The sequence below is a fragment of the Filicampus tigris genome, chromosome 16 (genome assembly GCF_054856515.1).
Source record: "Filicampus tigris isolate MCC_2025a chromosome 16, RoL_Ftig_1.0, whole genome shotgun sequence".
Classification (NCBI taxonomy): Eukaryota; Metazoa; Chordata; class Actinopteri; order Syngnathiformes; family Syngnathidae; genus Filicampus; species Filicampus tigris.
In genome coordinates this window covers 5,703,711-5,717,803 of record NC_141232.1, presented here as the reverse complement: position 1 = coordinate 5,717,803, position 14,093 = coordinate 5,703,711, and the positions used below count along the sequence as shown (strand labels likewise).

Sequence of the window (14,093 nt, the reverse complement as noted above, 5' to 3'; positions counted from 1 at the left end):
CATCTTGACGATGAGGTAACAGTTAACGCCGGTGTGTGCGTGCGGACATTAATGTTGGCTGATTGTTGTCGAAACAGGCGTCCCGCTCCACGACGTCCGTGGTGACCTTGTCTGACCTTGGGCCGAAATGAAAGGAGGAGGAAAAACCAATCGCTGTTCTTACACTGCCAATAAAACATACATTCAAATAACTGAACTTTTTTTTTCCCCTCATGTGAATGCCTACATGAAGTGCCGTGAAATTTCAGTGAATACAAATAGTCTGCCCACCAAAAAAAAAAAACAACAGTGGTGTGTAAACTTTTTATATCCCCCGTGTATGGTAGAAGAGTGTTGGGGGGGGGGATTCAAATGAAAAGAAGTTGCTTCATTGCTTCTAATGAGCAATTATAACCACACTGTTATTATACATTATTTTCATTTAGTGCAGACAACGCCGTGACATACTGCTTAGCAAATAGTGAGCCCACATTTAGCGTGCACACATAATTTATAAATGCATCATTGAGTTGTTGTTGTTATAGTAGTGAGACTTCTCATTGGATTCCCGAGGTGGTTTTTTTAATTTTTTTAAATACATACTATTGCTTGTAAAATTGCCTAGTTTTTGTTGCAATGTTACATCGATAATTGTGTAATATTTTCCTTTTTTTCTCCTTTGATTTAACCTTTTTCCTCGTGTTAGAAAAAATACTTTTTCCTCAAATTACTACAAGTAGTTCACCCCCCAAAGATGTTTTGAGTGTTTTTTTCCAATTAAATTTGACTCATTTCCTCATCATGATGACTTTATTTTCCTAAACGTGTGACTTTGTCCCCCTCATACTACTCATCCATTCATCCGCTCTCTTTTACTGCTTATCCTCACTACGCTTTTACTCGACCTTGCCAAATAGTCAGACCACAGTTTCAGATTGCACAATTTCGAATCTAGTAACTATATTACATCATTACATCTAATTCTACGGTACTCGTAATTTTTTATGTTTTCTGACAATAGTTCTCTTAGAATTTGGACTTTTTCCTCTTAAGATAATGTGGGCACACACAAAAAAAATCCATCCAATAAAATGACACATTTTATTACATTTTAAAAAATGTTTGCAAAAAAAAAAAAAAAAAAATATTCGAGATACAAGCAGCTCAGGGAACGACTTCACCCGGTAGGTGAAGGAACAGTATGAGTGTACAGGCTTCCGATTGGCCAGTAGCCGACGTCGTTCTAGTTCTCGGGGAAGAGCGACTCGAGAATGCGAACCTGCGAGAAGCCCACGGCCAGGACCACCAGCATGCTGACGCACGACCAGAAGCTGACCCTCCACAGGTTGTTGTCCTGCAGATGCTGGTCTCTGGTGTCAAAGGTCCTCAGCATGAGCTGGATCACGCGACCCCTCTGGATTTGCAGGTGCAATGCGTCCAGACGAATCTGAGGTATGCCACATTAATAATGACATGATTTAGTCCAGCTCCCTCTAGTGGTTACCAAAAGAATAATTGAATTAACTGTACAGAATTTACAGCGGCTTCAACGTTTTGGGGACTCCATTAGGTGCACTGCAGTTTGTATTTCACTTCAAAGTATTAAACATTTGCATCAGGGGCCCAAAAAGGCAGGGGGGGGGGGGCGGGGGGTAATCCACTGAACAGCATCACCATCGTCGTTCTCGCCCCTGTTTTGGGAACACCCCCCCTCGCCGCAACAGCTTTCAAATTGGGGGTTTACAGTAGGGTTCAGGTTTCAAATTATGATTTCAAAGTAGAGTTTCAAATTAGGGTTAGGTTTTCCAATTAGGGTTTCAAACTAGGGTTAGGGTTTGAAATTAGGGTTTAAAATGAGGGTTTTAAACTAGTCAGGTTTCAAATGAGTGTTTCAAAGTAGGGTTAGGGTTCCAAATTAGAGTTTTAAAATAGGATTAGGGTTTTAAACTTGGTTTAGTGTTAGGGTTTCAAAGCAGGGTTAGATTTTCTAATTAGGGTTTTAAACTATGGTTAGCGTTTCAAAGTAAGCGTATGGTTTAAATTAGGGTTTCAAAGTAGGGTTGGATTTTCAAATTAAGGTTTCAAAGTAAGGTTAGGGTTTCGAATTGGGGTTTTAACTTGGATTCGTGTTTCAAAGTAGGGTTTCAATGAAGGGGTGTGCGGAGGGTGGGGTCAAGAGAGTGAGCACCCACAGCGCTCAATACTCCTTTCTGTGCTGCATTAAAAATGACACGACAGCATGACGCAACCGTCAAAATGTACAATTTTAGAAATTAAATTCATTTGACTTTTCTGCGCTGCGACTTGTTTCTTGACATGCAGTTTCCCAGCGTGCCAAAGCATGACACTCACCTGGAAGTTCTGCAGCTTGTGCTCCAAAGTGTCGTTCGAGACGATGTCGGGCGCTTTGTTGGGACTGGTGATGAGCAGCGTGAAGAACAACGTCTTCTCCTTCACCTTACTGAAAGTGTTGTCGAAGCACAGCTCGTAGTCGCCTTGATCCGTGCGCTCTATACTACAAACGTAAGCGCACATCAACTCATTTGGACATGTTAGCGAATTGAGCAGTATAACCAGTGTGTGAGTGTTTTTCAAGTGGGTGGAAAAAAAGAGCCCCAAATGAAGATTTGGATTTGGACATTTTAAAAATTTGAAATGGATTTCTGATGAAGAAAAGGCCAATGGTGAGTATAATGTTTTAATGTGATGTTCTAAACACAATAAGATAATTAATGTCTGTTTGAAAGTTGGGGCCCGTTTTTTGGGGTCGGTCTATACAGGTGTATAGCTCGCTAGCTAGCTAGCTAGCTTGCTAGGTCGATAGATAAGGTACTTGTGGATGGCGTGACTTTTCCTGTGGTCAACCTCTCGGTTGCCGCTGGGTGAAATCATGACGAAGCCCACATCCATATTCGGCTGTCCAATCACCTGAAAAACGCACACACATTGTATAAGAGAGGGGTTTTTTTTCTAATATTAAGGCATTATTCTTGTAAGGTTTCCACCCCCCCTCCTCATAGAATATATATAATCATCTATAATGAAAATCCATCATCATTTTGCACATCATAATGCAAATAGTTTTTCCTCAAAATAGTCAGAATTCAGTCTTGTATAATTTTCATTTAGTTCATTAAAAAAAATATTGTAACATTTTAATTATTTTACCAAACAATTAACACTTATTATTCTATCATTTCAATGTTTTTATCTTTTTCAAATGTCGTTTTTGTTAACTTGTTTTCATATTAAGAGCTTTTATCTTTGTCAGCTTTATGCTCGCAAAATTTGGAGAACTTCAGATTTGAATAATTTGGATGTTTTTTTTTTTTATACCTCTCGTAATATTACGATTTTATGACCATACAATAATGAAAAAAAATAAAATTCTAGAAATGTGTAACTTTAAATATTAAGACTTAATTCTTATAAAATTTTGCGTTCTTTCTCAGACTGGCGGCTAATTACCAGGTGACATCCACATTGTTCAAGTGCAGCACAACTCGTTTTACTATCCAAAAGCACCACTGACGTTGCTTGGCTTAGTTGCACAATAATTGTAAAACTGCCACGCTTCCTGTCAACAATTACACTGTCAAACAATCACACGGTAATTAAAAGTGAAAGAAGCTAACGGAAGTGCAGTCAACAGCTGCACCTTTCCACCGCAACAAAGAAATAAAGTGTACATACCTGTTCCTTCATTTGTTATCCTACCATTACGTACATTCTAAACTGCAAAAAAACGTCAGTTTTGTTTTGGGGTTTGTAATTCTACAATTGGCCACTAGGCTCACTATTGTTTAAGACTGTAAGCTTAAAACAATAGAAAACAGGATGTATTTCACGCCCAGCCTTTTTTGCTGAAGAGACTATTTGAATGTCTCAATTCTCTGGCTTCCTGCGTTTAACGCCTACAAAAAGCAACAAAATCCCCGTGATGGTTTACTGTATTACATCATTTGAGCAAAATTATCTGCCAATAGGACAAGACATTTTGACTTGGCAAGATAGTCTTAAAAAAAAACAAAAAAACACCAATGTCTTCAAATTCTTGTTTCATACCCCTGAAAAAGAAAACAGAAGGAGCCACGAATAGGTTTTGAAATCTAAAGTGAGGATGACACGGAGTATATTGCTTATTTATTTTTCCCGTACTTGTGTGTCGCAAAAATCTACGAATTTCTACAGGGAGCACAACATTTTATTTCTGCGTGTTGCAAAAATATTTTGAATTGCAGCATTAAAAAAAGACGTCACAGTCATTTCCACACGCGGTTATAAGCTGTCATCCGCGAGCTGTGAGTTCTCTTTGTGTTTTGTGTTGATTTTAATGTTACTAGAGCACTATAACCTTTGGAATAATATTTACAATTAAAAGCTTTTTTTTTGTTTTTTTAATCATTTGAATGCTTCCTACTTTTAATACTACTTTAAATACTTTTTTATTGATTTTTTTTTTTTTTTTTTAAAGGAAACTAGAACCAACACTCTGAAATAAATCACAGTAGCCAAACTGAGAGCACAAGCTGCGAGGGGAGGACCAGCACCACACTTTGTCCCATTACTTTTGTCCACATACTCAAGATCAGCAATAGCAGACGTTCAGTATTCGTTGACGTGGGAAACTGAAGCTCACACAAAGCTACGACAAGTGAGACGATCGAGGTACTGTACTTGGTATTCAAACTCCAGCGCGCTGTCCTTGTCCATGGTTTGGTAGAAGCACTCTTTGCTGCCCGCCGGTAACAAGAACGTGAACTCCATGTCTTGAGTGGACGTCGTGGACAGAGCCCGGGCCACGTTGGCGGCCAGACAGGCCGCCAAAGTCAGCCAACACGCTCGCGCCATGGTCCGAATCGCACTGAGCGCAGGGACCAGAGTTGCCGGCGAAGCGCTCTTGTCAAAACCTGCTCAGCCGGACCGGCTCGAGTCATTCCTGTTTGGTAGCCTGCAGCTAATTGGTGAGCGTCTGCCATCAAGCAACGCCGGATCGTATGAATGGCCGCGCTAGGGTAGTATTAGGGGAAACTGACAAGCTTGGAAACGTTCATCCAAACACAATGTCGAAAGGAAGGATAACTGGTTTGGTCGGTGTGGTGGATATAAAAAAAAAATAAATAATCTGAACTCCCTCAGACAAGGGGGGCGGGGGGGGGGTGGTTGGATGAGAAACCTTGAGAAGGGACCGCAGATGGGGGAATCCCCTTTTCAGGGTGACCAGGCTCTAAAGGACGCCGAGTGAGTGACGTTGAACACATATTACGTTGCTACGCTGTTAGCGTTAGTTGAAATAGCGGGAAAGTGCCTCTGATAAATTTCGGATGTTCTAGTAGGCTTTTTTTCCCCCTGACATTGCAAACTGTTCCCTCCACCTTGTCTAAGGCCTTTAGTTCCACTTGAAAAACTCACACAGAAAGAGAGTCAGCACACACCTGACAACATTGAAAGTGCCTCCAATTAACACAAATAAAGTTCCCTACAATAAGTGCCACTTTTCTTTTTCCTGTTTTCTCAATTCAAATATATTGCACATTGTAGTTCAATACAAACGTATCAGAGTTAATACTGAGTTTGGAAAAAAAAAAAAGCAGTTCTGAAAGATGAAATGTGTTTAAAAAAAAAAGTTAAATACAACTGAGCTGTACTTAACAAATGTACTGGTTTAAGCTACAGGTTGACACTACTGTAACATTCTGCATAGTTATAACATTCAATTCAGTAATTCTCTGCGGCTATCAAGTCGTTGCAATGTAAGCGATCACACGTAACATCCTGTCCCAGTGCAGCCACGTTGTGTGTGGCTGAGGGAACCACAAAGAAGCCAGCCCATTTGCTCCTTTTCTCACCTTTCAACCACCACGTTTGTCTTTTTCTACGACAGAAGACTTTTGCTCCCCAGCAGATATGAGGCATCGACCGTCTTCTGTGTACGTGGTGGACAGGCAGGCCGCCCTTCCGCTGCCCCCCCGAGCCCGCCGGGGCCGCCGGTGCGGCGGGCTGGCTCAGGCCATTCTCTTTTTGCTGGTGGGCGTGGCTCTGAGCGGGCTCGTCCTGGAGGGGCTGCTCATCTCCTACCTGCATTCAAGTCGGTCCGTACAGGTACGCATCATCAACGCCACGTATGCCGTCGTCCTGGATTGATCCATCCATCCATCCATTATCTATACCGCTTCTCCTCACAAGGGTCGTGCTGGAGCCTATCCCAATTGTCTTCAGGCATTAGGTGGGGGGGGGCACCCAGAATTGGTTGCCAGCCAATCGCAGAGCACACGGAGACAAACATCCGCACTCACAATCACACTTAGGGGCAATTTAGAGAGAGATATTTATTTATTTGATTTTATGTATTGCTATTAGATTAATGTCGTTTTTAAACTATCGCACACATGATTTATACATATACTTATGCAATTTTGTATTACCATTTCTTTATCTCTAACAAATGAATTTGTCGATTCATCATTAAATATAGTTCGCCTTTAAAAGAAAAATCAATTATTAACTATAACATATATTTAATTTCTTTTAATGCTTAAAATTTATCATTCCGTTTTATTCCTTTTAAAAAATTATTTAGCATTACATGCATTTTATTTTCTTTCCCTTTTTATTAAACATCATTAAACATATTCTATTGAAGCCTATGATTTCTTAAAAAGAAAAATTGCCATTAAATGTATTTTCTTTATATGTATTCTTTAAGTTCATTTTTTTACATTAATTACTAAATAAATGGAACTTAACCAGTAAAAATACTTAATCTTTTTTTTCTTTTTTTTTGAGAAAAATTAATCCTCATTAAAGATATTTAGTTTATATGTATTTCATCTGAACAGTTTTTTTTTCTTTTTAATATTACTGGTTATTTATGATTACATTTTACCCGATTGATAAAAAAGCTAAAATTACTCACCATTAATTGCTTTCAATTTTATTGTTACTGTTTTGTTTACATTTAAATGTATTAATCTCGTTTTAACTTCCCTTCCCCCCCCCAAATAACTGACATTCAAATATACATAAATGCTTTCGAAATATATAAATGACTAACTCATAAATGCTTATTCTTTCTTTACAAATTCCCCATTGAATCCTCATCATTACATCAATCACAGGAACAAAGTGGAATATATCTTGCAGAAATCACATGGTGTGTGGCTACATCTGATTCCAAATCCAAAGCTTAAGTTACAAAGGTCACAATGTTCAGTTGGGCTTGGATGTGATGGATGGTGGGCTTATTGTAAGACTGTTTGATCATACTTACAGTACATCACGTATGAAGAACAAACGTATGAGTAAGCATTTCCTGTTTGGGTCTTGAGGTTTCTAGTTGATGGCAAAAGACAACCTGTACACGAGGGGGACAGCGGCGAATGGAAATGGTGTAGTTCCTGTTTCCACCGCCCTATTGGCTTCTCACACATGCATCCCTAAAGTATCACTAAAGTGTGCGTTGCATCTATTTGACGTGTTCACTTTGCATTGCAGACGCCGTCAACATTATTCTCCAAGTTGACTACAGGTATGCTTCAAATTCAGTGACAAAATGAGTGTTCGTATGGTCTATACACGTCAGCATGTTCAGAGAAAGCCTACTAGAACATCTGAAACACGATCAGGGGTGACTCACAGTCAATTTAAAGTTTAAAAGAATGTGATTGGTTAATTATGAATACAGCCACAACAGTTGTAAGAGGGTGTGTACACTTGTGCAACAACATCATTTTGTATTAATGGAGTTGGACAGTATAGTTCACATTAATGGTTGAGCCCCCCCCCCCCCCCCCCCCCCCACACACACACACACAATTATTTAACTTGGTATCATTTTTCACATCACAAATTCCAGTTTTTTAAAAAGGGGTGTGTAGATCTGTAGATCGAAATCTGTAGGTGATGTCACTCTTTTTCCTCCTCCCTTAACAGAAAAAAAATCTCCTCACACTTCCACTCATCACGGCCCACTGTCCAAACCACTCGCATGTCTGATGGGTGAGTCCGACAAGTGCTACTACATTACGAGAGGGTGTGCAACAACTTGCCCCCCCCCCACATTAATGGTCATATTTTTTTTTCCCATATATTATCTTGGTCTCATTTTTGTATCACAACTACATGGCATGTGTAGGCTTTTTTTATGTATTGTAAATAATGTTCATCTTTTTCCTCCTCCCCCAATAGAAAAAAATGCATCTCCTCAAGCTTCTCCTCGTGTCCCTCTTTCCAAACCGGTCGCACGCCTGATGGGTGAGTCTGACAAGTACCACTACTTTCATTTCAATGAATGCAAGCAACCCCAAGACATTTCACCCAAAAAGCTTCGCCCAAAAATCTATCTAGCTGTCTAGCTAGCTAGCTGTCTAGATAGCTAGCTAGATAGCTATTTATCTATCCATCCACCTATCTATGGAGGATAGATAGATAAATGAAATATTAGACAGCTAGCTAGCTAGACAGCTAGCTACCTAGACAGCTAGCTAGCTAGACAGCTAGATAGATAGAATATTAGACAGATAGAATATTAGATAGATAGATAGCTCGACAGCTAGCTAGCTAGATAGGTAGATAGATAGATAGATAGATAGATCTATGATTTTATTCAGGGTGTTTCAAAAATTGTGTGTTTTTCTATTTCGTTCACGTACCATTCGGACAAATGTCTGTCTGAAACAAAATAGAAAACTTGAAGTGTGTAGTGTCTTTTGTGATCGTTGTATATGTTTGAAGTAAAGTCTGACATAAAGTATCGATGGCTGGTGTGTTGACTGTCCGCAGATGGCAAAGATGCGGTTCACAGCAAAGTCGTAGTAGGCTGGAGCCTTATTTCGGACCACCTCCTCCGCGGCATGGACTACAAGGACAGAAGTCTGCTGATCCGCCAGGAAGGCTTCTACTTCGTCTACTCCAAATTGTCCTTTCACAACCACGGCATGTTCCACCACGCCGTCATGATGCGCACTCGCAGGCACCCCGGCGGCACCGTCCCCCTTCTGCAGGCCAGGAAATATTCCTCCGCAGTCGACAAGAACAACGGCAACACTTTCCTCGGCGGAGTTTTTCACCTGCACAAAGATGACTCTCTGTTTGTCAAAGTCAGCAACACCTCCAAAATAGTGCGAGTCATCGCTTACGAGAACGTCTTTGGTGCATTTATGATATAAATGGCATTGTGTTATGCTTATTTTCTGCCATTTTCAGACACTGTTATCCAAATTTTTAAGGCACTTTTTTACATTTTTGTGCTCAGGCCTAACTCATGTCTAATATAAAAATATTGCTTTGGTGCCATCTTGTGGCATCCAAATGCAATTAGAAACCTTAGGGGAGGGTTGTCAACTACTCCGAGATTTTTAATCTTTGCGACAGGACTAGGATTTCCCCTCAATTGTTTGTTTCATTTAAAACAAAATAAAAAGCTATAGATCCACTAACATCAATGGAGATCCAAACATTACATGAGATTTTTTTTTTAAATTTGTGGACACATTATTAATATACCATGGACACAAAATACTAATGTGTGACCACAAAACAGTCACATATAATGGGTGCCACCCCAAAGCTGATGTCCACAATGGAAGAGTGATGGCTTAACATATGGGAAGAATTTTGGCTCAAAATTATTCACACACACAAATGCATCCGTGATTTTCACGTGTTTTTCAGATCCACAAATATTTGTGATTTTCACAAATGTATATCACTTGAATAACTAAATATTTGTTTTTGAATTGAAAGATTTAGTTGCACCAAAATGTGCTTTTCAGATCCACAAATATATTCGTGATTTTTATCGTTCTTTTTTTTTAATGCATTTTTCATGAAATGTCGAATGTGCATTTGTGGGTCAGCGGGCACGCCGTTTCATGATGTTTTCACACGCGCACGCGCACACACACACAAACAGGTCTCAGGTATTTACATTTGTGGAAAGGTCATCCCTACTCATTCCGCTATAGGCAGTGTTGCCGTTTCCATTTGACGGGAATGCGCGATTTCCTGTTTTTTTTACTACCCGTTTTGCTTAAAAAAAAAAAAGGCAACTAATGAACAAATGGTACAGGGATTGTTGGAGACAGAGACACTACCCTCTAGCGGACTGAAGAGGGATGGCCTTGAAAACACATGTTCGTCAAGCAGGCAACACTTAAGCTGCTTCCATCGTCAATGTCTGTGTGAGCCCTCGAGTTAGCTTGCACAAACATTGACTGATGGGATGCTTTCAAATTGTCACGTTAGCTTCTCTGTGCAATAAATTGTAAAACTCGAATTGGCGTCTTTGTGTTTTATTGCTAAATCTGCCCTCATTTGAAGCCTTTCATGCGGAAAATATTCCAAAAGCTGCAAAGTCAACCATTTCAAGGGTCATTTGGGCCATGCTGTTGAAAGATCTGAGCCTGTAGATGTTAATAAAAAAAACAAACAAAACACAGTCAGATACTTATATATAAAAACACAGAAATTGTGCCATTTTGCAGTCGACCTGGCCGTTCTGTTCTGGATGCAAGCCTGTGGACAGAAATGAGACACGAACGCATGCATGAAAATATGCTTGACTTAATCAGTTTGTGAAGTGTTGTCTACTTACCTTCGTCAAAACGGCACTTTCGTCCAGCTGGAAAAGGTTTGAGCAAATGCTTCGTTAGTCATCGTCACAAAAAGTAGCTGCATTATTGTTGAATAAACATCAACTTACCCATGAATAAATATTTGAATTGCGTCCATCCTTTTAACAGTACGTACGTTGCAAAAACGCATTTTGGTGCAATTTAAAGTCGTAGAAAGCCTTAATTACCAACGCTAGAGCAAACGCTTTAGCTTGCTACGTTAGCAAGGCGTGAGCACGCCAAAAGTGATTCTTTAAGTTCAAAGTCAGCAAAAGCAGTGAGTCTTAAGAGGCTATCAAAGATTGAGCACGCACCTTGTCGAAGTTTTCGATGATCTTCTGAAGATGTGTGCAGAGCAGCAGGTGGAAGAGGAAGACCGCAGGCTGTCAGCGAGCTTAGAAAGAACGACCGTCCCTTTTTCCCCGACTTAAATAGGTTTCCGGTGATGACGTCACTGCCGGAGAAAAAAAATTCGCTCCTGGTCCGACAGGTCTGTAGCCTTCACCTGCAACACACAACGAAACATGATGAAATATATATGGTCGACTTTTTCCACAAAAAAACACCTTACTATACCCTTACTATAATGGTCGTTTTTTTTTCTTCACAAAAAACACCTTACTATACCCTTTTGGTCGTTTTTATTTCCCACAAAAACGCCTTACTATATACCCTTTACTATACATGGTCGTTATTTTTACAAAACATGCCTTACTATACCCTAACTATACATGGTCGTTTTTTTCAGAAAAAACACCTTACTGTACCCTTACTATAAATGGTCGTTATTTTCACGAAAGACGCGTAACTATATGCTAACTATACATGGTCGGTTTTTTTTTCCACAAAAAATACCTTACTATACATGGTCATTTCTTTTCACAAAAAACGCCTTACTATACCTTTACTATACATGGTTGTTTTTTCCCCACAAAAAACGACTTAATACACCCTTACTATACATGATCGTTTTATTTCACAAAAAGGGCCTTACTATATACATGGTCATTTTTTTCACAAAAAATGCCTTACTATACCAGGTTGTTTGTTTTATTTCACCCAAAAAACGCCATGCTCATTTTTTTCCACAAAAAACGCTTTCATATACTCTTACTATATACATGGTCGTTTTTTTCACAAAAAAAACATCTTTCTATACGCTTACTATACATGGTCATTTTTTTTCCAAAATACGCCTTACTATACCTGGTCGTTGTTTTTTTTTTCCACAAAAAATGCCTTAATATACTCTTACTATACAAGGGCGTTTTTTTGGGTTTTTTTTTTTTTTTTTTTGCCAAAAAACGCTTTCATATACTCTTACTATATACATGGCCGTTTTTTTTTCACAAAAAAAAAACGCCTTACTATACCCTTACTATACATGGTTGTTGTTTTTTCCACAACAAACGCCTTACTATACAGCGTCAAAGGAGAGCGTTGTCTCATGAGATTAGAAAGAAAATTATAGACAAGCGCGTTAAAGGTCAACGTTATAAGAACACCTCCAAACAGCTTGATGTTGCCGTGACTACAGTTGCACCTATTCAGAATGTGAAGATTCACGCGCCCGTGGCCGCAGGAGGAAATTGATGACAAATTGAATAGACTGATGTTGTCTGCATTGTTTTGTGTTCGGGGTTTCCCTGTCTGCAGAAAATAACTGGAGAGCAAATATGATTACTTCATGTTTTTCCGCGTTTTTGTCGGACTGAACTTCATTTCCATTTTCTTGGCGAAAGGTGATTTGTTGTCAAATACAAGCGATGTCAACGCAAACTGGCATCTCCAGGCACCACTTTACAAAGTCAACAATCACAAGGGAGTGTCTTTATGACTCATACTTCAAACACCTCATAAAGTGGAAGTGGTTTGAAGTACGACACTACAGCAAGTGTTATAATACTACAGTAGTTAGTTGAAATATCAGTATGAATGAACGGTAACGCCAAAACTGGATGTTTGCGAAGGCGCTGTCGCACACTGAAATCGCTCAGCCTTGCCGGAGGCTTGAACGGTGAATTCGGGTGACTTTTTCTGTAACCTCTGACAGCTGTATAGGAGAGCATTCTGCCTTCACCCCACTGAGGTGATGCTTCAAGAAGAGACTGTCAAAAGAGGATCGCATGTATTAAAACTTGACACTTCTTTTAAAGGAGAAAAAAAAAAAAGAAAGTGAGGCCGAGTGCACGTAGCGCTGTCATTTCACCGAAGGAGGGCATGACGTGAGAGGTGAGCAGGGAGGGGGGGTTCGTCTCTGCGAGATGACATAAGAACAAAGACAGGAAGCAGTTGAGGCGGCTGGCAAAATTCAAGTCGGATGGTATGTTAGTGCGTTTGAGTGTACATCTTTTTTTTTTTTTTTTTTTTTTTTAACACCTTAAAGCAAGATGAAACCTGAAAAACGGGCCAACGATTATCTTACCGAGTGGTTACTCTCTAACGGCAGTAGGTCATGTGACGCTTCAATTATTCGCTTCTGTGAAAGTACGCAGAAAATCAGAAGCAGTCATGTTGATGTCATAAAATAGTAAAGTGCTGGCATTCATTGTGGCACAACTAGTAAAACTAGTCAGACATTTTTTTTTGTTTTTTGATGACGTTAAATGTTTTATTGTGTTTACTAGCCTATTGTTAACAGTAGTACACCTAAATCTGTGCTTCAATCAATTAAAAAAAAAAAAGTTACTTTTTGTTATAGGACACAAAGTGTTGTTAACATTGCTCTTCGAATGAACAAAGTTTATGACAATGGAGAAGTGACAACAAACACAAAAAAAAAAAAACGCAGATTGAGGCGGTCTCGTCGTGCTGCCGAAAAGTACAAGACCATCCACGCCACCTGACTGACGGCGAGCACGGTGGTCCACAGCAGGAGGATGTAGATGAGGGCTTGTTGGCTAGGAGGAGTCATGCGAGCAGCCTCAGCCTGGGGACTAAAAGTCAGAAAATTTGAGCGGCGCAGAAGTGCACGCAATTGCTTCCTGGGTTCACGAGCTGCGAGTGTTCAGGCTGTCAGAGCACAATAGAATTCACAGTAATGGTACTTTCCCCGCATTCAGTCAAAGTCGTGTGTTGCGGCACAACTCTATAACCAGGGAGAGTCTCAAGAAGTGTCTCACAAAAAACCGAAGCACCGACTTCCTTATGATGAGTACCTAGCAACAAAACAAAAACACAACAATGAAAATCAGTGGTCTTCATTTTAGCTACAACTGAGAAGCTGAATAAACAAGGCATTTAAAAGAGCACCAAATACTTGTTTTGGCCCTTGGGTCCAAACTAACCAATTTCCCTCATTTGAATATAGCGATTATAATTTCTCATACACATGGGGAGGCGGGGTATAGAGGTGTCATTTTAGTGTTAGATTATAACGCCCTTGTACGTAATTAAAGATTGACACATTCGCCAAGGCTCTTCAGTCAATTGATTTCAATGAGCGGTAACAGGATGCATTCAAGATTATGTCAATCCTGCTCTTCTCTTTCAGATGAGATG

At 39.8% G+C, this 14,093-nt stretch overlaps 2 protein-coding genes and 1 long non-coding RNA gene across 15 annotated transcripts in view; 1 reads left to right on the top strand and 2 right to left on the bottom strand.

Annotated features, from left to right (window-relative positions):
* Positions 1-1,066: 1,066 nt before the first annotated feature.
* LOC147134313 (transmembrane emp24 domain-containing protein 1-like) lies at positions 1,067-4,872 on the bottom strand. Its single transcript, XM_086056625.1, has 4 exons — positions 4,657-4,872; positions 2,813-2,907; positions 2,332-2,494; positions 1,067-1,426 (listed from the first exon to the last, which is right to left on the bottom strand). Exons 1-4 carry the CDS (start codon positions 4,828-4,830, stop codon positions 1,223-1,225), a joined length of 636 nt encoding a protein of 211 aa, XP_085912751.1. The 5' UTR covers positions 4,831-4,872; the 3' UTR covers positions 1,067-1,222.
* Positions 1,610-10,255, top strand: tnfsf14a (TNF superfamily member 14a). Of its 4 annotated transcripts, XM_086056619.1 has the most exons (7): positions 1,611-2,663; positions 4,454-4,647; positions 5,864-6,081; positions 7,474-7,507; positions 7,912-7,977; positions 8,167-8,232; positions 8,761-10,255. In XM_086056619.1, the coding sequence occupies exons 3-7, from the start codon at positions 5,887-5,889 to the stop codon at positions 9,144-9,146; spliced, it is 747 nt and encodes a 248-aa protein (XP_085912745.1). In that variant the 5' UTR covers positions 1,611-2,663; positions 4,454-4,647; positions 5,864-5,886; the 3' UTR covers positions 9,147-10,255. The 4 variants fall into 4 exon arrangements, with proteins under 4 accessions (XP_085912746.1, XP_085912745.1, XP_085912747.1 ...); XM_086056620.1 differs by lacking the exon at positions 4,454-4,647 and having other exon boundaries at positions 1,610-2,663; positions 5,867-6,081; XM_086056621.1 differs by lacking the exon at positions 4,454-4,647 and having other exon boundaries at positions 1,612-2,502.
* LOC147134308 (uncharacterized) overlaps positions 10,256-14,093 on the bottom strand; it is a 42,676-nt gene continuing 38,838 nt past the window's right edge. For 5 of the 10 annotated variants that reach the window (XR_015090224.1, XR_015090221.1, XR_015090223.1 and 2 more), the window contains 7 exons: positions 13,435-13,750; positions 13,018-13,071; positions 12,802-12,849; positions 10,907-11,097; positions 10,574-10,600; positions 10,469-10,494; positions 10,256-10,382 (listed from right to left, as the gene is read on the bottom strand). This is a non-coding gene — a long non-coding RNA (uncharacterized LOC147134308). The remainder of the gene's footprint in view (positions 10,383-10,468; positions 10,495-10,573; positions 10,601-10,906; positions 11,098-12,801; positions 12,850-13,017; positions 13,072-13,434; positions 13,751-14,093) is intronic. The other 5 variants (XR_015090226.1, XR_015090227.1, XR_015090228.1 and 2 more) reach the window with 3 other exon arrangements.